General features: G+C 40.5%; 3 protein-coding genes across 3 annotated transcripts; 1 reads left to right on the top strand and 2 right to left on the bottom strand.

The window, feature by feature from the left end:
- Positions 1–3872: 3872 nt before the first annotated feature.
- lrit2 (leucine-rich repeat, immunoglobulin-like and transmembrane domains 2) lies at positions 3873–7648 on the bottom strand. The gene is made up of 3 exons (XM_062430908.1): positions 7539–7648; positions 6475–7259; positions 3873–4693 (listed from the first exon to the last, which is right to left on the bottom strand). Exons 1-3 carry the CDS (start codon positions 7646–7648, stop codon positions 3873–3875), a joined length of 1716 nt encoding a protein of 571 aa, XP_062286892.1.
- Positions 7649–9611: 1963 nt separating this feature from the next.
- Positions 9612–13225, bottom strand: lrit1a (leucine-rich repeat, immunoglobulin-like and transmembrane domains 1a). The gene is made up of 4 exons (XM_062430834.1): positions 13104–13225; positions 12155–12615; positions 10982–11287; positions 9612–10678 (listed from the first exon to the last, which is right to left on the bottom strand). Exons 1-4 carry the CDS (start codon positions 13223–13225, stop codon positions 9612–9614), a joined length of 1956 nt encoding a protein of 651 aa, XP_062286818.1.
- Positions 13226–16092: 2867 nt separating this feature from the next.
- rgra (retinal G protein coupled receptor a) lies at positions 16093–20478 on the top strand. The gene is made up of 7 exons (XM_062430810.1): positions 16093–16171; positions 16514–16670; positions 17121–17242; positions 17962–18115; positions 18212–18329; positions 19611–19724; positions 20335–20478. The coding sequence occupies exons 1-7, from the start codon at positions 16093–16095 to the stop codon at positions 20476–20478; spliced, it is 888 nt and encodes a 295-aa protein (XP_062286794.1).
- Positions 20479–21831: the final 1353 nt, after the last annotated feature.

Genomic DNA, 21831 nt, shown 5'->3' with positions numbered 1-21831 from the left:
AAAAATGTGATGACATGGGAGGAAAAGAAAAAACTCCTGTCATTTTAAACATGTTTCCATTTTATTATCAGTCAGCATGTGATTCTTGTTTCTATCATTTTGTAACAGATTAATCCCACTTTTTTTGTTGACACACTAGTGGCTTAAACTTCTTCAACCCAGATCCCTTGTCAGGAATGAAGTCATTCAGATTCCAACAAGTGAGACTGTTTATTTGGGATCCAACCAAGCTCCTTAGAAGAGATTTCATGACACTTGAACTGACTAAAGAGATCAGCCTGGGGGACAGGAACCAAAGTGATCACTCAAGAAAGACCTTTAATCCTTCTGCGCAGGTGTACAGCATTGTTTAGAGCCCTGTTTTGCAGCAGTCACAATACAGTATGTTACTGATTTACAGGACTGTTTATTTGTTTACTATATGTGGTGGTGTATCTGTTTTAATGGGTGTCTTTTTTTCTGTTGTTGTCAAAAAAACAGTTGCTGTCAAAACATGTGGATTTTATTACTAATAAACGGACATCATTTGTAATTTCAAATTTAAATGAACATGTAGTTGGATTACTGACTTATTAACACAGCTAATTGAAAATTTAAGAGTTGTAAAACATATTTTATTTGTAATCTGATTCTTCAGATGTTCAGGTTCACAGTTGGAACCTACAGCTACAACTGCTCTGATTATAACATACTTAGTCCAGGACACTCAGATTGTAGTCTTGAAGGTACTGTGAAACACACAGCTTTGTTGCCATGAGTTTAATGAGTTTAGGCCCAACACCTTGCTAATGAGCCTGTAAATATACTCTACTGCCCCCTTCTGGAAATGGAGAAGAAGCTGCTTGGGCCACATCACTCATGCAAAAGACAAAGGTTTGTAAACACAGATGTGAGATTGCTTTGCCGCAAACTAAATTACTATGGATAAAAATAATCTTTCATGGTCTTACAGGAGACATGTTGAATCTTTGAACATCTGAAGAAGTTGGTGTAATATGTTTTAAACATTAAACCAAGCAGAGTAGACCAAAAACTGAATATCACAAGGAACAACAGAAATATGCAGATGATCTGATATGTTTTTGTAAGATCTATTACAATTGCTGTTGTTGTTAGTGAAACCTTATCAGATGTCCCACAAATATGTAACATGTTACTCAGATACAGGCCCTTTCTGCTGTCTTACCTCTAATATCAATGTGAACACTACCAATTATGAAGTTACAGTGGACCACTCGCGGGATATTTGTGTAGACATAAGCCAAACATGTACACTATTTCAAGGTTATATAAAACATGAAATTTGCAGATTACCCTCCCTAATCCAAGGACCAATTTGTTCATCTTTCTGCAATATTGCATCGCTGGCTAAAAACCAAAAGTCCATCTGCCCTGTTCTAGTTTGGACTGACAAGATGTGTGTGACTGGCATTGAACTTTCTGCAGCTTCAGCTGGCACATTTCACTTGGTTATGATGACGCAGAGCAGACTTTGGGGATTTTTAAAACTGAGATATGACTTGCTGCTTCCCTGAAATCAGTCAGATTAAACAGATGTTTTGCTTCCACAAATGTGTGAGATCAGTATATTCCCAAAAACCTGCTTGAGGCACCAAATCCAAATTTTAGGTCAAAATTGTCACACACATATACTTTTCAATGTTGCAAGCTGTTAATGCTTTGAAGTGAAATAAGGGAATATGAGGAGCAGCCCAAATGATCATGCATTATGCCATGTAAGAGGCAGCCAGGATTACTGGGCTATTTGATAGAGGATTACAGAGTTGAAAGTTGCAAAAAGCATTGATGCTTCAGAATGAAAGAAAGCTTTGCACAGGGTTCAAAGCTCCTTTAGTATGTGTTTGAAGCAAGTTTGAAGCAAGATTTTGAGCAGATTATGTATGACTCTACAGGGTTAACCCCTGATTTTGGACCATTACCACGCATGAGATCAGCAGCTGTAATGTCATGTTTAAATAATACATTGCTTTATGCAATGTAAGGAGAAACATATGATACGCCCAAACAATAAATATCATCAATAGATGAGATGTGAGTGTTTACAGAATTCACAATGTCTTGTGTCATACACAGTGGATAAGGATTACAACAAAAAGCAACATCAATCCCTGACCCGCCAATCACATAAACACATCTGAACAAGCAAGAAAGCAGATGTGTCTGGGCTCCAGAAAATGAGAGCTGCCAATCTCATTTAAAACCCTGATCTTAAGTCAACAGAAGAGGGCCCCAGCAGGGATGAATTGATCTCCTTGCGTCACAGTGGCCAACACATGCAGATAGAGGAGGGGGCTTGTGTGAGCTGATCATTAAGTGACGGCAGGAGGGGATATTGGAGAGGATGCCAGTGTTTTGGTCTTATGTCAAATGAACAATGCCATTGGCTGTTGCATATCCAATCTGCCATCTGTTCGGGTTGGTCAGCAAAGATCATGTTTGGCGCATGCCTTGTTGTATGTTGTGTTTACAGGAGTGGGAGACAGAAGCTGTGACGTACATGTACAGTGACGCAGACATGATTAAACATATGTTAATGAAACTTTACAGATCACATATAGACATACAGTTCATTTCAGTGGTACACTAAGTAATTGTGATGATCAATTTCAATCCTATTTATGAACCAGTAACATTAAATTGAGTTTCTGTTTCTAAAAAATGTTATGGATAAATGTAATGCAGATACAGTGTGAGTAAAGGCTTTGCCCTCTACTGTGTCTGATCAATCAAACATTCAGTAAAAAGCTTTAAAGGAAGGAAGGAAAAACTGCAAACTCATCCTTTAAAGCTTTTTAGGTTTTGACAGTTGCTTGTGAAAATCAACATCAACAAATGAATCGTAAAAGATTCACACACACACACACAGTTATACAATAAATCTGTTTAATTCAAATGATGTATTGCCTGGTAACCTTACATGTACATAAAGGATAAGGAATTATGGTTTTGTTCATAATGCTGTTTTTAAATATGCTTTGCCAACACACAACACACTATGATCCCTTCTCCCACAAATCAAAGCACTCCCACACACAAACAATGTAATTTAAAATGACACAAAAAGCTGTGATTTGGAAAGATTTTATGTTTTTGACAATGATGTGTCCTGTTGCTCTTTTTGAGGGCTAGAAAGCATTGTGAGATCTTGTAACAATCATCCCATTGACTCTATTCATACAAACTGTGACTTAATTAAATACTTGTGGAAAATTAAATGATGACATTGATAATAGCAAAGTACAAACTTTTAGAAAGGTTTTCCTGTTCCAGATTGGACATAATAAAAAAAATATGTCTGCCAAATTGACAATGTGAGGTGAGCAGAAATTAGATCAGATAGGACAATAACTAAATACATATATAAGACATAAGACAATATTAAAGTGCTATCACAATCAGATAAAGGTAAAAGGAAAAGTATACAGCTAACGAAAAAGATCTGTAAAGGTCCTCATTAGTCACTCTTCCATTTAAATCAGTAACAAAGGCTTTGTATAAAGCAGCAACCAAACTGTGATATAATTGACATTGAAATATAACATAATAAGACATAAAACATATTTCAGACAGGAAAAAAACTGCAGAATTACAATCTTGACATAATGGTCATCATTCACATCTTTGCAACACACTCCTCGGCCTAGAACAAAGGAAGAGATATGATTAAAACCCAGTGAGACAATATCTGGATTCTTCTACATTAATGTACTTATATGTGTATCAAAATCAACATCATACAGCAAATCTATTACTTTCTATGTGTTTTCCAGCAACATCAATCAAACATAAGAAACTTTAAAAAAAGAACTGATAAAAGTTGTCACATATGTTACAAGGTAATTAATAGTAAATTAATATAGTTCAGCTGTGAGTCTGCTGTGGTCAGCTTTGCCTTTATGCAGCCAGTCTTCTGACCTCCGCCTCACCTTCCGGTCGTCATTTGAATCTTTGTTGACCAAGTCCTCGTCACTGGCGGCCTGCAGGCTGTCGAAGGTGCCTTGCCTCTCCCTCTCCACCCCTGATGAGCTGCTTTCTCTCCGTCGGTTCTTCCATGACTGCATGAGACCTTCCAGACAGGCAAACTTAGTGTCAGTGGTGCAGGCATACATGCCAATAGGCACAGCCAGCACCATGGCTAAAACTATCACCACTATATGAATCAGCTTCTCCCTTTGCTCCATCTCAGTAATGTCACTTCCTGTTACAAACACAATGCACTGGCCGGGACGTGGTGCCTGGTTCTTAATGGTTACACAGATTTCATATTTGGTTGCAGGCATCAAATCAGAGACGGAGTACGCGTGAATCCCAGGTCCAATGTAGATCATCTCCTTCTTATTAACATCAGCACGGCCAAAGTGGATAGTGAACCAGGTTTCAGTGGGTTGGTCCAAGGCAGCATACCACTCGATGGAGATGCCACGTACTGTCTGTTTGGCGATGCGAATGTCGATGTAGAAGTTTTCATCACCAGCAGCAGGTGCAGCTGGGAAGCCAGGAAGGAGTGGTGACTGGGGGCCATCAAGAGAGCGGACCTCCAGTTGTACATTGATGGAGGAGTTTCCCATGAAGTTGACAGCAGTGCAGGTGTAGACACCACGGTCGGCCACATGGAGAGAGGGAATCACCAGGAGGGCTCTGATGGTGTCTTCATCCACTCTTTCCTGAGACTCTGGTAGGAAAATACAGATGTTCAATGTTATTTTAGGGTTGTTGAACAAAAGTTGAAAAAGAATGATGTTTCAAAAATGGAAAACAATTCATTAAGGCACAATAACAAGAAAATGTTCCTTGTTATTAGAAGACATTTTGACATATCAGTAGGAATAGCACAGGTATAAATAATACAATGAATGATGACTGAATTCCACTTAGTCAGGGTCCTGGTATTTGGCATGCTGCTTTACTGTCACACTGCCATGGCTGACTGAGACACTTCCATAATCCTAACCACAGTTACTGTTATTTTTTAAGACTTGTGGTTTTTCCTACTGTGAAAAATAAAAATGTCTGCTGAGAAAATGGTCTATTGATCCTCTATACATACAGTACACAGACACACAAGGAATAGGTGCAAGCATGGAATCCTACATACCAGACATTCACAAATGTATGATAGATATCAATTATTTTATGGATTATCTCAAAGTATAATGACACTGTAACATGTTGATGATCTTTATATGCACTTTATGGTAATAATTGAATGATCCATGCATAAAATACACATTTAAGGACAAGCAAATGATGTGGTCAAAACATCAATAATGTCCAACTGGAATAAAACAAGTGGCAACAAGGCAGCAGTGTGCTTAATATTATCACCATGAGGTAATAATAATTATACATGAGGTTATTCACTATTCTAAACACTACTTTCTTAAAGGCACCATTTGTAAAGGGTTGATAATGGCTTTATTAATAGTTAATAAGCATTAACTAATGTGTTATCAGTTAAACGCTTTTGATAGAACAAGAACTTTTGGTTTACAGGTTGGAAATCCAGAACAAAATACATTTATGAACAACTTTTCAACATTTAAAAGTGCTGATTTAATGGATTGTTAGACAAATCCTTTATTAATGATTTAACAAGTGAGTGGCTACCTATTAAACAGTGACAATCTGGGATCCTTTGTTAATTAACACAATCTGGACCAAAATGAATTTAGAGTTTATTAACATGTAACATCAGACTTGATGGTTCATTAGATACTCATTACCCATTACTCATTCAATAATGATTTTATTAATGTATTGGTGATTTGACTAATATGGACTATACCTCAGAGGCAACTTTCTCAAAAACTAGCCAACCCAAAAGTTGTTGTAAAATCTATAAAGCATTCACAAATTAACCACTGAAGCCATTAGCTAAAACTTCAAAAAATATAAAGGGTTTCCCTATTAGAAGTTTTTTCCAGTAGAAAAAGTAGTACTCTCACTCATTACTTTGATTACTGTACTTCTGCTTGAGAACTTGTTATTATAAAGTAAAAATGTGTATAAAAAGTGATTTTACCTGAGTACAGTTTAAGATACTCTATTACCTGTTATAAATACATGACTTGTATTAGTAGGTGCTGATAGTGACAGGGACACTAGTGGGAGCAGCAGTTTGTTACAGTGTTTCCATTAGTTTACTATGAACTAGTGACTTGCAGTCATGACCTAGAGTAAGCACACCGCTGAAAGGTTAAGTCTAATGACGAAGAGGTTTACTTAATTACACAGTATCCTAACACGGCTGACATTAGGTAGGCGTGCAGTGCACTATAATCTCCAACACTCTTAATCAACACTAATGAGAGAATCAGCGGTGATAATATGCAGATTTAACCCTTCTCTTCCCAAGAAGTCTGCGATTAAAATGTGTGCTTAAGTATCTAATTTATGCAAGATATCACTCGAGCTGGGTGTGTGGATGACATGATGCGGCCATCACACTCTTACCATGAAATCCTCTGATTATCTTCAGGCCATATGTCCACAACACCGCCGGGCTTGGCCTGGCTTTGGCGAGGCAGCGCAGGGTGAGGTCCGTGCCCTGCGGCAGGCTGATGTTGGAGGACGAGGTGGAGACCACCGGCTTCATGCAGGCCTGTATGTCTACCTCGTGGAAGAACTTGCCCGACCTAAAGTCCGGCCCTGAGCAGGTCAAGTAGGAGTTCATCAGAATAATCGGGGGGGTCAGAGACCTGACAAACTCCACGAAGCCCTTGAGGCGGCAGTCGCAGAGCCAGGCATTGTCGTGGAGCGCCAGGACGACGTTCGACTCGGTCGCCTCCAGCTCCTCCATGCTCTGTAGTTTTTGATAAAGAGGCCAGTTTTGGAAGACTTCCTTCGATATGACCGTAAGCCGATTGAAGGATAAGTCTAAGTAAGTCAGACCTGGCAAATATTTTAACGCATGCTCCGGCAGGACGTCCAGTTGGTTGTGCTTCAGGTCCAGGATCTTGAGGGCTGGCGTGTCCTCGAACGCTGTCCATGGTACTGAGCGCAGCTTGTTCCCCTGCAGACGGAGCTCGGTCAAGTTCCCCAAACCCTCCAGACCCTTCGAGTTTATCACTGTGATATCATTAAAGTTCAACCACAGGTTCTCCAAGGCGGGTGTATTTGAGAAAGCCCCACGAGGTATTTCAGTGAAGTGAGATTTCTCTATTCGTATTTTGGACATATCATCTGGAAGGTTCTCTGGTATGGCCCCAAACGCGCTCTCCTCCATACATATGAGTGACCTGTGATTACAGGGAAGAGTTTAAATTAGCTGTTAGTTACTGTTGAGCCTGATGCTTCATACACGTCTTTTCAAATCTAAACTGGCTAATCACGACCAAAAAAACACTCCACTAAAACTGCCCCTTCTCTGCTTTATTTGGAAAAAGATATACTCTTATTCTCAATAAACAATAAACTTGGTCGTTGGGGTTTTGTCTGTCACCCATTGACACAGTAACATGGCTTAAACACACCTCAGCCTCGGTTAAGATTAGACTATATATAAGAACAGATCTTACCTTCCATGTCGGTCCTCTACACAGCTGCACCCGCGTAAACATTGAGAAAAAGTATTATACGCCTGAATGTTGGACACAGCAATAACTAGCAGGAAACAAATTATGTCCATAGTCCGCGAAAATTCCTAAAGTTGAGGGCTACATTCGTGCTCAAGACATGTCGAGTGCGACAGATGAGAGAAGCCTATTAAGCTTAATCCTTGACGCACTGCGTTCAGAACAAACCGGCAATCTAATTATTGGGCAAGACACGCATGATTAGCACTTGACGGAATCTGACACAGGAGGCTATATGTTTAAGTAGGATGCAACTTTATAGGTAAAACTTCATAACAATTATATAATACAATTTTATAGATCAGTTATAAATCAACCAGTTGTTGGGGTTACCAGGTTGTAAAAAAAAAAATTAAAAAACTCCATACTGTTTGGTAGTAATCCCCTTTAATTTAATGAACACACACTTGCTGAGCGAGGAACACCTGTGCAATCTAATGCAATCCAGTACACTGCTGTTACAAAGCTCATGTATTTTCAGTTGTTGTTGACACTGTCAGAAAGGTGATAATTCTACTTTATATTTACTATTGAGGTCATAGTTGGTGGTGGTTGTGTGCTGGAGTGCATTATCCTATATTAATAAGTGTTCCTCACTTTCTTTCTGACAGAATCAACAAAAACTGTAAATGTATGAGCTTTGTAAAAGTTGAATTTATGGTAAAGCTGTTGTGTTGGATTGCATTAGATTGCACAGGCATTCCTAGTAATGCTTGGTGAGTGTATTTTACTAATGGATTGGGATTAACACTTTATAATTAGCCATCAAGAGTGTAGGATACACTGGAGGATAAAATTAAAGAGTGTAGTCTGTGTAACCTTTTTCAAATCTTTGCTGAGTTGAGACCCAGTTTAAAAATGAATCAATATGTTGAGGTGAATGTAGACATGTAAGAACACACATCGCTAACTGGAGATGTTTATATAAAAGTTTATTTAACTATATTCAAATAATATCATTGGAATAAGTATATCTACATTTAACGGGGTAATGATGCCTCTAGGTGGCACAAAACAAATACATAGAGATATTTCAATATGTGTCTCATTGCTGGGAATCGTTTAACATTTTTTGGATCTTTTCCAGCCTATTTACATTGTGTCATAGTTCACTCCTTTCTGTACTTCTCTCCAGCTCCAGCTTTTCTCCAATCACCAGATTGTTGAACCATGCCTTTGTGTATATCTTCTCTGAGAACATATGACAGATATATACAGAGGCACAGACTTAACTGTATATGTAAGTGTACATCATGCATAAAAGTATTTACAAATCATACACATACATATATGATATAAACAATGGAGTAGCTTTTGTTGAGTTCCCTTTAAATCATATCAGGTTGCAGAGGTTTTCTTCGCTGGGACATGCAAATGAGATGAATTTTTTATTACAATTCCTATTTTCTTTCATGTTTTCTCTTACAGGCTTAGTGATTTTTAAAAAAACATTCTTTTAGGTGTAAAAACAAGTGTGTTTGAATGTTGCCTTACTATTATCATACAGATACATGTATGACAGTCCGATGAGTTTCACACAATCTGCAAGAAACATGAATTATTCTAGAAACCCAAAAAAACGATTACAATGTCAAATATTTTCTAAACTGATATTTCCATTATAGTGCAGCGTGCAAAAGTCCTTTGATAGAAGTTGGCTCTCTGTGGAGGTGGAGTTGGTGGCATGATCCAGCGAGGAGGTACAGGTGGGGGGGAATCCCACGGCGTGGGCGTATGGGAGCGGGTGGGAGGGGGACTGGTGTCAGGATGTTGCTCAGGGTGAGAATACTGGCAGTGTTGGGGATACGGATGTGGGTGGAGGTGGAGATGTGGTTGGCGATGGGGATGGGGATGGGGATGTGAATGGGTATTGGGGTTTGGACTGGGACGTGGATGTTGATGTTGATGTGGATGTTGATGTTGATGTTGATGTTGATGTTGATGTGAATGTGGATGCGAATGTGGATGAGTGCGAGGAAGATGGCGTGGAGCGGAAACCGGAGCTGGAGCATGACGTCAGCAGAAGTACTCATTAGGCTGTCCCTCTATTTTAGCTGTGGCCTCAGAGTCCATGCTGGAGCGGGCTGATAGGAGCCTGTTGGACTCCTCTGGGTTCTGTCTGTTCAAATACTCGCCCTCGAGCCCTTTGGCCTTTGTGCCGGGCGACAGTGTCTCAAAGGTCACATATGAATCTTGGATGTCCTTGGATTTCTTTCCCCAGTACTTCTGAATGCGTCTCTTCAGCGCCCCACAGCACACGATGACAGTGAGTGGGACTGCGATGATACAGGCCACTGTGATCACAATCACGTTAATCAGCCTTTGGGTACCAGTAGCACTGGCTGCTTCATCGGTAGAAAATATGACACACTGCTCCTTCTTGGGGATCAGCCCCCTCACACACACACAGGCAATGTACTTGGTCCTGGGCACCAGCCCGTCGATGGTTACACGATTCTGCCCCGCCCCAACATTTATCTTCCTCATGTCCCTCTCTCCGAACACAGCGTACAGCACACTAAATGCTGTCGTGTTCTTGGCCTTAGGGGCTCTCCAGTTCAGATAAATTGTATTGTCTGTGTCCCCTACCACCTTTACTGAGCGCACCACCCTGTCCGGGTCCTGCTGCAACGACGAGGTATTGGCTGCTAGGTTACTTAGATTTGTTTTCTCCAGATCCAGCAGTGCATCTGGATTGGAGGAGGTGGCAGGCCCAGGGGTGGCTCTGTCAGCCAGGCTGTAGCTGGCTGGTCCAGGATCAGGAGCAAGGCCGGGTGGAAGGCCAGGATCCAGTGCAGGCGGGGATGAAGGAGTGGAGGTTGGAGCCACATATCTGGCCACAAGTTTCTCCTGGTAAGCAGCTTTGCCCATCGGATTGGGTTTCTTGACTTTGGCTTTCTTGTCGTTGCTGGTTTGGTTCCCCTCAGGTTTTGGTGAGTTAGAGACAATGAGAGAAATGACCGCCTCAGCGTTCCCTGCATAGTTGGTGGCCTTGCAGATGTATTTTCCTGAATCACGGAAGGACACAGCTGGGACACTGAGGATTGACCAGGTGATTCCATCCTTGGAGGTTTCCTGCTGGACTGTGACGGCAGAGATCCAAGAATACAGTTGTTAAACTTTTGTTACAAAAGGACAAGAGTAGATTAAAATATGATGTGGTATCTGACAAATATTATAAATGTACAAAGAGACATCAAGTAGGTGATTATACAATGTTACACTGATCATCATCAGTGTTGCATAACTCACTGTTGTGGTCACAGCTGTCAGTCAGACTTAATCTTACTATCTCCACTAGTAGCTCTCTGTTTAATTAACAGTACTTTAGTGCAGACAAAAGCGTCTTATCCCAGACCCTGACATCCAAAGATCTGCTGACTCACCTGTTCCATTCAGGGCCCGTCCATCTGCCCTGCGCCATGTCAGATCTGGGATGGGGACTCCAATAGTCCCACACCGGAGTAACACATTGTTTCCAACAGCGCTCCGGACTCGTGCCACAGCTGTGTGGATACGTGGCAGCTGACAGCGCCGCAGCTCTGCATCACTGAACAAGACACCCGACACACTCTCTGGGGCTGAACACCGCAGCCTTGTGTCAATGAACGCCACAGAGAGAGTCGGAGACTTCTGGAACTGGACCAGTTCATAGAGACGACAGTCACATACCCAGGGGTTGTCATGGAGACCTGAGGGTGAGGGTACAAGTGAGACTACAGGAGACAGTGATAGACCAGCCTGCAGATGACTGGTGTGGACGTTAGGATGTTAATCCTGTAAGAGGATTAACATTTAATTCATAAACCACATCATAACCATGACTACGGTAATAATGGTGATGATGATGATGGTGGTAGTGGTGGTGGTGGTGGTCTAGTGATCAAGGTCAGGTTCTGCTGTCATTTCACCCTCCTGTCCTTGACCAAAGAACCAGCCTTTAGATCCGAAACTGGAACATCTGTCCAGTGTTTCTGAGTAATGAGGTTTCAATGTAGAAGACAAGTGAGAGTAAAATATACCTTGTATTCTTAACATGAATAATGCTATGAAGTGAAGCAACACTGTGCATGCAATTTTTCTAAAAGCAAACAAAAACAAAACGCACATTAGGCTCCTTCCACAGTAAATCAAACTATGCACTTGTCTTGGTTTCGAAAGAGTTAATTGGTGCAGAATTAGCAAAGGCACATATAGAGGCATAATAAGAAATGTTTTACTTCAAAATTTGAATTTTTATATTTGAGAAAAAGCCATATATTTAAAACCAAATTGAGTGCAAATAATTTAAAGGATAGGATCATAACTCACTATTTAGTCATGTTTTTAGGCCATGTCCTATATTAAAATGCTAAACGTGTTCCATTGTTTTCCAAAGCACATCGCATAGCAACGATTATGTTCAGCCACTGCTTTGTGCAAAATCAATTAACTCACTTTGCTTTGGTCTTGGTGTTCAAATTAGCTCATTATATATTTTAAATTCTGGTAGGCATATACCACGACCTGAAGGTTTGGGTGGATGAAGTCTGGATGTCACGATGCGCACTGTCCCTTACCAAGTATCATTTTGGAGCTCTCTGGTCCTTGCACAGGTTTTGCCGCCAGCCAGGTGGACAGCACCTCGGCTGGCAGGGTCAGCAGGCTGTTGCTGGACAGATCCAGGTATGTGAGGTTTTTGATGTAAGTGGTGGCCTCCGCAGGCAGCGAAGTGAGCTGGTTGTTGTGCAAATCGAGCAGTCTCAGGCTGGGCATATCCATGAGAGACTCCCAAGGAAAGGCGGCGAGGGCGTTCCCGTCCAAGCGAAGTTCTTCCAGGTTGAGAAGTCCCCGGAAACTGTCCGGGTTCAAGGCGGACAGGGTGTTGAAAGACATCCACAGGAATTCCAGACTGGAGAGGTAGTTGAAGACTTCGCTTGGTATCCGCTGGATGGCCGTCTTCTCAATCCGTAGCTTGGATGTGTCAACAGGGAACCCGACAGGCACAAGAGATATTTCGAGATCATTGCAAATCACGCTCCTATAAAGAAGACAGTGTATGAATCTGTTAACTTTCAAGTCATGCTTCCCTATTAACACATCAAAGTACATTTTACAAGTGAGCGAATAAAGATATTTAATCGAAAATTAAAATTAAATATGAGATTAAACCATGCTATTAAGTCTAAAGGACACATCTATGTGGTAAAGTCACAGGCGTCAAAAACGCTGTGGCTCTTATGGGGGGTGGGTGGGGGACTCATTCTCCAATCCATCCAGACGCACATAAAACGCATAGACGGGGAGGTTCAAAGTGCCTTTGAGAGATAATCCTGCATTAAATAAAATTGGACTGACATGCACTTCCTGAATTATCTTTTTTACACTTGTTCACCTCTATGCAAACATCTGTCCTCATAGGAGAACAAGACCTGTCCCTCTAAAAAACGCGTCTGTGCGCACAAATCAGAACACATTATAGTGTGATATATTGATATAAAATCACCTCTATTTGCACGTCCTCCTTACCTGGCCTTTGATCCATCACTCAGGTTGTGGTAAAAACAGCTGCACTGCGACGGGCAGGAGCTCACTGGGGAGACAAGTTGACCTGTGGCCACGTAGAGCCCCAGGAGCAGGACGAGGAACATTTTTGCCCACTTTTACGCATACGCAGCTTGCCTACATGCGCCCAGGTTGCGCCCACAGAAGTCAAACAGACTTGCTTTTTTCTCTCATTTACAGGAATATCATCCGCATGGCTTTGTCCCACCGCTTCGCTGTCCCATAGTGATCAGACTGCTATGAGTCCCGAGATAAAAAGGATAGACAAGGATTAGTGAAAGGACTGGCGTTCTTTTCATTTGGATGCGTATTGCATCCCGGAATCCGATAGGCTGCGCAGATACGTCCCTATTTATTATCACAGAAAAACACTTCCGAAATGGTCATAATCCACTGTGATGTTTGGATTTTTTTCTCTTCTCTCAAATGTAGCTTGTTCATTTGAGCCCTGTCGTGACTGTTAATCTGTAAGTGGAAGGCACTATGTTTTGCCACAAGGTGGCCCCTACATCATAGCCTGTGGCTCCTGTTAAAAAGGCCTGCACAGATGTTCACTTACATTTTCTGACTCTGCCACTCTTTTTTATTTTTTGAATACTTCTGATAATATGACCAGAAAAACAACTAATAGCTGTTAGAATGCAGGTACAGAGATTTTCAATTCATACAAAATAGCGAAATAAATATTTTATAATGGAGATATATTATGTTCACATGAATTACACATGTAGACGAATACCTTTTTTTTCAGAAAACAAAAAAACATGTTAAGGTAATTATGTTTACATTTTGAGTGAAAGGAGACTCACAGCAGCCTTTAGACTTAAGCTAAGTGACCCATTTGGCAAGAATCCCCACTCTACTAGTGAAAACACCACCAATTGTAAAGCTTTTGTTTCACAATGTTGTTAAGTACTGCATGTGTTATTTGGCACCTATTCCTTGTGTTTCCCCTTACATTTCATCATAGCGCAAGTTCAGTGTTACACTTGGCTGGCACTGCAAAGCGTGCCAACTCCAACCTTAAGAGATGGTGAAATGCAGGCCTTGTTTGATTACCTTGGCACTTTACGTCTCCCTCAGAGCTACGTCAGAGGTCCAAGTGCACAATCAGAAAGAGGTTTATAAATCCATCTGACGCTAACAGAGCCAACAGTTAGTGCATTTGAAAAAAAACTGAATATATTGTAGTCTCTCCATCTTTCAGCCTTGCTCCTGTGTGTGTGCTTGTTCAAGCCTTCCTTCATTCATCCATTTTATCTACTGCACTTTATTTTATTTTTACTGGCCTCTTTAACCTTTTGCATTAAAATCCCTTTGAGTCACAAGTCTCTCAGTATGTATGGTTTTAGGACTGTGCAGATCTGTACTGAGACTCTAAACGTGTTGAGCAATCATGTTCCTTGCATTAAATAACCTAAACATTCCGTATTGCACTGCTAATCTCTTACTGAAGCCAAAGGGTTTATTTGAAGTACAATGTCATTCATAGTGTGCAAAAAACACAACATGTAAAGATTAAATGGCTTCACTTCATGTATCATACAACATAACTAACTATTTGGCTAAAAAAGCATTTTTGTCAATTTTTTTTACATTTAATTGTTTAATTTCCCCCATTTAATCGGGGGTATGTTAAATTAGTTAAAGTTTTCCTTCACAGTCAAACTGTAGTTAGTTTCTAGTGAAACCAATTTTAAAATAGCAAACATGGACTAAAAGCATCATGCATACATGACAACTGCACACCTAAACTCATGTTAGGGTCAACTAAGGACAATGGGATTTGGGAGTTTTTCCTCTACATCGCTGAGACAATAAAAAGAAAATCAACTTATTTTCACAGTGTCTCCATTTTCAAATCTACCAATCATTAGTTTTCTCATTAGAGCCACAAAGTGTCCAACAATGATTTTTTTTTTTTTAAATCATTGCCAGATCTTTTGATATAATTTCCATATGATTTGGCACTTTAAATGCCTTTACCTATATTTCCCAAGATTCCTGATCTTATAATCCTGGGAGTGAGAAAGACTTCAGGCACACAATGTCAGGCTTGTTTCCAATCTGACCCTATGGCATGAAAAGCTGCAAGTGATGTTAAAATTGTAACATGACAAATCCATTGAAGGCTGGGAGGTGATGGCGGGATTTCATGTAATTTACACATTTTGTTCAGCTTAAGCAGCATTTGAACACGTCGGTTTTCATTGTAGGCAACATTTTTCCCTTAATGCATAGTAAACTCCACACTGAATCAAACCTCTGTTGACATAAACTGTGCATAAGCTGCAGAACATTGATGTGCATATCAAACACTGGCAATCTAAAAATATTCAACCATCTATTCTTATTTTCTGGCTGCAAGTGAGGCCACTCACCACATGTCTTTACTCTCATTCACAAGCATATAGCCTCTGGACGTAACCTTGAATCAAACACTCAAAATAAACGGAGATATTGTTTCAGATCATGAATGGAGATCTTTTGATAGTACAGGGTTTTGTTTTCTTATTCAGAGTGAGTGCAGCTCTGATTGGCAGGAGGCTGTGGCTTTACAGACACCTGTTGTGTCTCCTTAAAGCGACACGGTGATGCGGGCTGCATCAAACGTGTCGTTTCGTCGTCTGACATCAGCGGCGGCTGCATCCTCACCGGGACACGGAGCAGAGACACAAAGGGTTGTTGTGTAACTAATTGAGGGCTTTACTGTTGCGGTAGGCAAATACGCATTAAGGGCTGCGGTTGTGTGGTTATGTTCATTAAGACATTCCTGCACGGATTGGGGCGAGGGAGAGAGGGGGGCTTTACATAATAAACTGCATGCTTTTCACGTGAAGTGCCCCTTTAAAAGCTGGCTTCCTTCGGTCACACCGAGGCACATCGTAAACGAGCGGATAGAGAGGAGTGAAAAGTGTGTGACGGCTGCGCTTTGTGTAAAATCGGCTTCAGGATGGTCTCGTCTTACCCTTTACCGGATGGCTTCTCCGACTTCGATGTGTTTTCCCTGGGATCGTGTCTGCTGGTGGAGGGTGAGTGTTTGGGTTTTGTGCTGGAATTTGGCCAAATACTACGAGGGCTGCACCAGCTGATGGTAACATTACCCTATGACAAGACCGGACGCCAGCTGGCCACTGACAGTGTGATGTAGCGGGACAACTTCTCTTTAAACTCCCAAATTAACATTTAGGCTACTTATATAGCGAGTATGTGTGCGTGCGAGGGTGTGTGCGTGTGTTTGAAAATATGTTTACTCTCATGTTAAAATATCATGGCGTTGCATCAACGAGAAGAAGCATCTTTGTGCGCACTGATTTCCATTCATCGCTTCATTCATTCACTCTGTGGTGTTTATTTCTGCTTGTCTTAAAAAGGTCTGCTGGGCTTCTTTCTCAACGCGGTGACAGTCGTCGCCTTCCTCAAAGTGAGAGAGTTGAGGACCCCAAGCAATTTCCTAGTGTTCAGTTTAGCCATGGCTGACATGGGCATCTCCATGAACGCCACCATCGCCGCTTTCTCCAGCTTCCTGAGGTGAGTGATGTAACCAGCTCCCTACCGTGACCCGTATGTGGCCAAAAGAAATGTAATGAGCGAATAATACCGCTGTCAATACTGCCTACCTGTGCTCGAGATGAATAATGATAGCGCTGTGGAGTCAACACAGTGCCTGAGGGTGCTTCATATGTACATATGTACATATACTCATCATGTATATAGGTGGGGGAGCAGTCAATACACTGCTAAAGCTTAGTCTAAGTCGTGATGTGCAGATGCATTGGATTTTCAAGCTGTAATCAGGAGATGGGAGATGCTGTCCACAGGGATCATGTGTCCAGGAAAAATATACTATAAACTATTACTTTTTAAATATAGACTGGAAGAATTAATCGATTGCCATAATGGTTCACCCAAAAGGCAGTAGTTCTACTCATTCTATTTAAATGAATAAACTGATTTTTTGAACACACCATCTGTCTCCAGGTATTGGCCTTATGGCTCTGATGGATGCCAGACTCATGGTTTCCAGGGCTTCATGACGGCCCTCGCAAGCATCCACTTCATCGCTGCTATTGCCTGGGACAGATACCACCAGTACTGCACCAGTAAGTCAAACCTGCTTCCGTCCTTAAATGAATGAAACCACAAAAAAATCAGATGCATTCCACTTTTCCTCCCCCGTGTAGCAAATGCTCACTCACACACACTCATGACTGACACACACACACACACACACACACACACACACACACACACACACACACACACACACACATATACAAAGAGCAGGTCATTCTTCTTTGTCAGCCAATCTTAAGAGGCCAGCTGGTCAACAAGTGACCAGCTGTCTTTGTTTTTACAACAGACTGTTCTGGTCACCATGACAGAATAATTATAGAGTTTACTATTAAAATAACAAACTCAGCAAGTGTTAAAGACAGATAAGAACATTCTGTTAAAATTGCTAGCTGAGAGTTTTTAATGTTAATAAATTAAATTTGTCTTACAGTATCATGTCACCATGAAGGAAAATAAGACCTGGTGCTATTTTTAGCCATCGTTAATAGCAGGATACAAAGAAACTGATTTAACTTCTTACCTGCAGTTTTCACACCTTTCACTGTGGTTATAAGACAGCTAGTTAGCTAGTGGTAAAACAAACAGTTTAAACTATATTAGTCTTGCTATCATTGAAAAATAGTGCTTTAATAGTAGTGTAACTTGTACTTGATTGATTACAAAAGCATGCAGTTTAGCATGCATTCATATTGCTGGAGGTGTTGAAGACAATTGGTGGTAAATGTTATGACCTTGTTCTCATCAGGGACAAAGCTGCAGTGGAGCAGTGCCATCACTCTGGCTATATTTGTCTGGCTCTTCACTGCCTTCTGGTCTGCCATGCCTCTCATCGGCTGGGGAGAGTATGACTACGAGCCCCTCAGGACCTGTTGCACTCTGGACTACACTAAGGGAGACAGGTATTGTACAAACTCCTCACAATGCAATTAATATAAATATAACTGTCATTGTGTCCTCTGTTGCCTCATGCCTTTTGCGTCTCTCTCTTCCCGCAGAAACTACGTGTCCTACTTGATCCCCATGAGCATCTTCAACATGGCCATCCAGGTGTTTGTTGTAATGTCCTCCTACCAGTCCATTGCACAGAAATTTAAGAAGACAGGAAACCCAAGGGTAAGTTAAAAAAAACAACTATAAAAAACATGCAAAAGGGTTAGAAATGGTTCGCCTTTACCAATTGTTGTGTTTTCATGCTTCAGTTGCTCCAAAACCAAATTTAATGACATGCTTGACATAGAAGAATTTAGAAATGTTTCTGAAACACAAGAAACTGGCAGTCATAACTAGCAGAAGAGTTATGCTTTATGCACAAATCCTTACAAATGTGCCATCCACATTGAGATTATTCCTGCTTTGAAGTCAACCACTGGGAGGAATCAGAGGAATTCTCCTTATATTGACATCTATTTCTTCTCTTCCTAGTGAAAGCACAAATTCCTCACATGGTCCTTATTTAGAGTAACAAAATGGGGCGTATGAATGGGGAGGTTGCTTGCTGTGACATATATAGGTCATTCCTACAAGGGGAAGACCGAGTGCTTCAGTCAGTAATGCCGACAGTAACTGGTGCGCCGTGAAAAGAATAATGTATTTCCAGAGAGCAAGCTCAGTAGTGGAGTTCCTCGGGGGGATTGAGCCAGGCTGCGTTACTTTATGTTGCATAAACCCATTACTCACAGTCATCTGAGTCGGCTGCAGACACTTTCATTGGAAGCACAAAAAACTGCAGATACACCAAGCCCTCCACCAGAACAATGCAATTATGTAACCATCAAAAAGCTTATAGTCACACAGTGCTCAATAGGTGAAGCACATGACATGTATGCCGTAAAACTGGGAGAGATAAAATTGCCCAGATCTGTGCTGTGGCCAAGAAGGACTGAGATGCTGTCTGTGATGTTGCTTTATGAAAAACCTCAAATGCTTGTGTAACTTGTTTGTCAAACCTACAGAACTTTATTTTAGGGTGGAAATCCAAAGATCCTAAATATGTCAGGCTGAATTTTATGGAAATGTACATAAAATGAGGCACAAGATATCTACAATATTTCCATTTGGTGGAACCATGCAGCTATAAAAAACTAAAGGGGGAAACTGGATTTTAAGTGGTTGATTTAACACTCAGAATAATGCCTACTTTGACCTGTGGATTATAGCAACATGCCTTCTTACTACCCAGCTGATTCTGTTGTCTAAGTGAGCATGAATGATCCAAACACAGATACTGTTTTTCTCCCAGACATTATCCCATGCGTGTGACTTTTTCCCAAGTGAAAAAACTGACACAAGGCATTTTTGTCTCCTTCACTCCGTATGGTTGATTGGTAATTAATCATTCTGATCCTCCCTCTCTTGGCTTTTTTTTCATTCCTTCCCACATTTATCCCTCTGTAGTTTAACCCCAACACTCCTCTGAAGACTATGCTGCTCTGCTGGGGCCCCTATGGCGTCCTGGCTTTCTACGCTGCTGTAGAGAATGCCAACCTGGTCTCCCCCAAACTCAGGATGGTAAAGACAAACACATGTACACAGTTAGCCTCCAGCTCAGACATATTAATGTATATATATTAAATTCAGCTCATATAAGCTGCTTACACACTGGATATACACACATTTAGAATAAAATGTTAAATCTTCATCCATATCCGTAAGTCATTAACTTATGTTAATAATGTAATTTTCATTTATGTTTGTTTGTATTGTCTTGTGTTGCAATATTGTATTTTTTAAAGGATGCAAAGACTCAAATAAGGAGCCTAAAAATATAAAATGTTCATTAAAGTGAAAACACGTTGATTTTGAAAATTTCGGACGTTGGCGCCCCCTGTGGTGGTATCAAAAAAGACATGCAGAGCCAACTAATTAATAAAATGAATGAGCAAAAAACAACACATAGACCATATCAGTTTTCACCAGAATTGTCTTATTTTTCCACAAACAAAAACCATAATAATCATCTGGATTCTGCTATAATCCTATAAAAAATCCACACACATTGGCTTTAATGAACAGATTTCCTTGTTAACTATATTTAAGTGTATTTTCATGAGAATCTGTAGTGCTCCTTGAGGTCTTTTAAGCACCGACAACTTTTTCACCCTTGCACCTGTCTCTGCAGATGGCTCCCATCCTGGCTAAGACCTCTCCTACCGTCAACGTCTTCCTGTACGCTTTGGGAAATGAGAACTACAGAGGAGGCATCTGGCAGTTCCTCACTGGGGAAAAGATTGATGTGCCTCAAATTGAGAACAAGTCCAAATAAACTAAGCATGTAATAATTACACACGCTTTCTGTCCTGGTGTTTTCTCACAGGTACCTAGATGTTTCTGTTTGTGAGTCAGTGTACTTGCATGTGTTGTGTTGAGCAGTGGTAGTCATTGCCCCTCGGGCTGTATGCATATATCCTGAATGTGTTGCCCATTGTTTCTGCAGTTTTATTTCGTAATGGAGTTAATGAACAAAAATTTAAATTTTAGTTTAAATTTAATTGTAAAAAAACAAACAAACAAACAAAAAATTGGAAATGTCTAAACAAATTCCGCTTGAGATGAATTACTAGTGCTACTGTATCACATAGTTAATAGGTGAGACAATGTGATTTCTGTTATTAAATAGGGATGACTTTCATTTTAAGTTCATCTCTCTGTCTGCAAACAGACATAATGCATGTCAAAATATTCAATTTATTTCAAGGTTCACTTAAAATACATGCTGTCCTACAAAGAAAATAATGTCTGGAGCTTCAAAACTAATTATATATTGAATATCGGCATTTAATCTTTTAAATTGCTCACCTCAAACATTCATGTAGCTTTTCTTTTAGCAGAAGCACTATATAAATAACTAGTCCACCTGCCAACACCTCTATTGCCAAAAGGCAGTCATCTGGGCCCCGTCAATCATCCTTTAGTATCTCTTGGGTAAAAAATGTCCCTTTGAAGTCAATCATTGAAGCCATTTTTCTCCTCAAAAATTGCTTTTCCCCATCCTCTGGTCAAAGAGCGGAGACCTTAAAAGGTATCAATGCAGCAAAAAAAACATAACAGAGGACTCTTATGATATTTATGAAGTGTGTACCCTCTCCGGGGACATGACATGACAGAAAAGCCTCCTTCTTTGTTTACGGCCTGTTTTAAAGTGTGTGCATGCCACTGATGTCTCGTCATGCTCTGCGAGGCCAGAAGTGATCTCTGTATTCAGAGTAGAAGCGCACTAATCCTCGAAACAAGAGGACCATTATTCAATACACAGCCCCCACGACAAGTTAGAGATTAGTCGGTGGCTGTAGATTAACTGAACATACTTGTCGCCTCCAGATTTGCATGCAAAATAAAGACAACACTTTCTGCAGCATGTAAATAGAATACAAATCAGAGAGGCAAGAATTGATTATTGGTGTTCATATAATAGAATTCAGTAAACTTTGAATTTAATTAGTCATGACTACTACTTAATGTCTTTATGACTGAAACACTATTTAATGTACCTATTTGACAATTGCAATCATAATATAATATGAATATTACTTTTCCTGCTATATATAATTTTGTTTCCTCACATACTTTACTATAGAAACAGGGTATTGCTTACAGTTATTTTTTACATGTATTCTCT

Source organism: Scomber scombrus, chromosome 12, assembly GCF_963691925.1.
Source record: "Scomber scombrus chromosome 12, fScoSco1.1, whole genome shotgun sequence".
In the NCBI taxonomy this organism is placed as follows: domain Eukaryota; kingdom Metazoa; phylum Chordata; class Actinopteri; order Scombriformes; family Scombridae; genus Scomber; species Scomber scombrus.
The sequence above is the reverse complement of the archived record's forward strand: the minus strand, read 5'-3'. Positions and strand labels throughout refer to the sequence as shown.

Excerpts from the sequence above, each read along its gene's own strand:
- lrit2 (XM_062430908.1), bottom strand. The coding sequence starts at position 7,648 with ATGGACATAATTTGTTTCCTGCTAGTTATTGCTGTGTCCAACATTCAG. Across the intron at positions 7,260-7,538 it reads GTAGAGGACCGACATGGAAG|GTCACTCATATGTATGGAGG; the intron begins GTAAGATCTGTT and ends CTGTAATCACAG. Across the intron at positions 4,694-6,474 it reads GATAATCAGAGGATTTCATG|AGTCTCAGGAAAGAGTGGAT; the intron begins GTAAGAGTGTGA and ends TTTTCCTACCAG.
- lrit1a (XM_062430834.1), bottom strand. The coding sequence starts at position 13,225 with ATGTTCCTCGTCCTGCTCCTGGGGCTCTACGTGGCCACAGGTCAACTT. Across the intron at positions 12,616-13,103 it reads AGTGATGGATCAAAGGCCAG|GAGCGTGATTTGCAATGATC; the intron begins GTAAGGAGGACG and ends TCTTCTTTATAG. Across the intron at positions 10,679-10,981 it reads ACGGGCCCTGAATGGAACAG|TCCAGCAGGAAACCTCCAAG; the intron begins GTGAGTCAGCAG and ends CTGCCGTCACAG.
- rgra (XM_062430810.1), top strand. The coding sequence starts at position 16,093 with ATGGTCTCGTCTTACCCTTTACCGGATGGCTTCTCCGACTTCGATGTG. Across the intron at positions 17,243-17,961 it reads ATACCACCAGTACTGCACCA|GGACAAAGCTGCAGTGGAGC; the intron begins GTAAGTCAAACC and ends TGTTCTCATCAG. Across the intron at positions 19,725-20,334 it reads TCTCCCCCAAACTCAGGATG|ATGGCTCCCATCCTGGCTAA; the intron begins GTAAAGACAAAC and ends CTGTCTCTGCAG.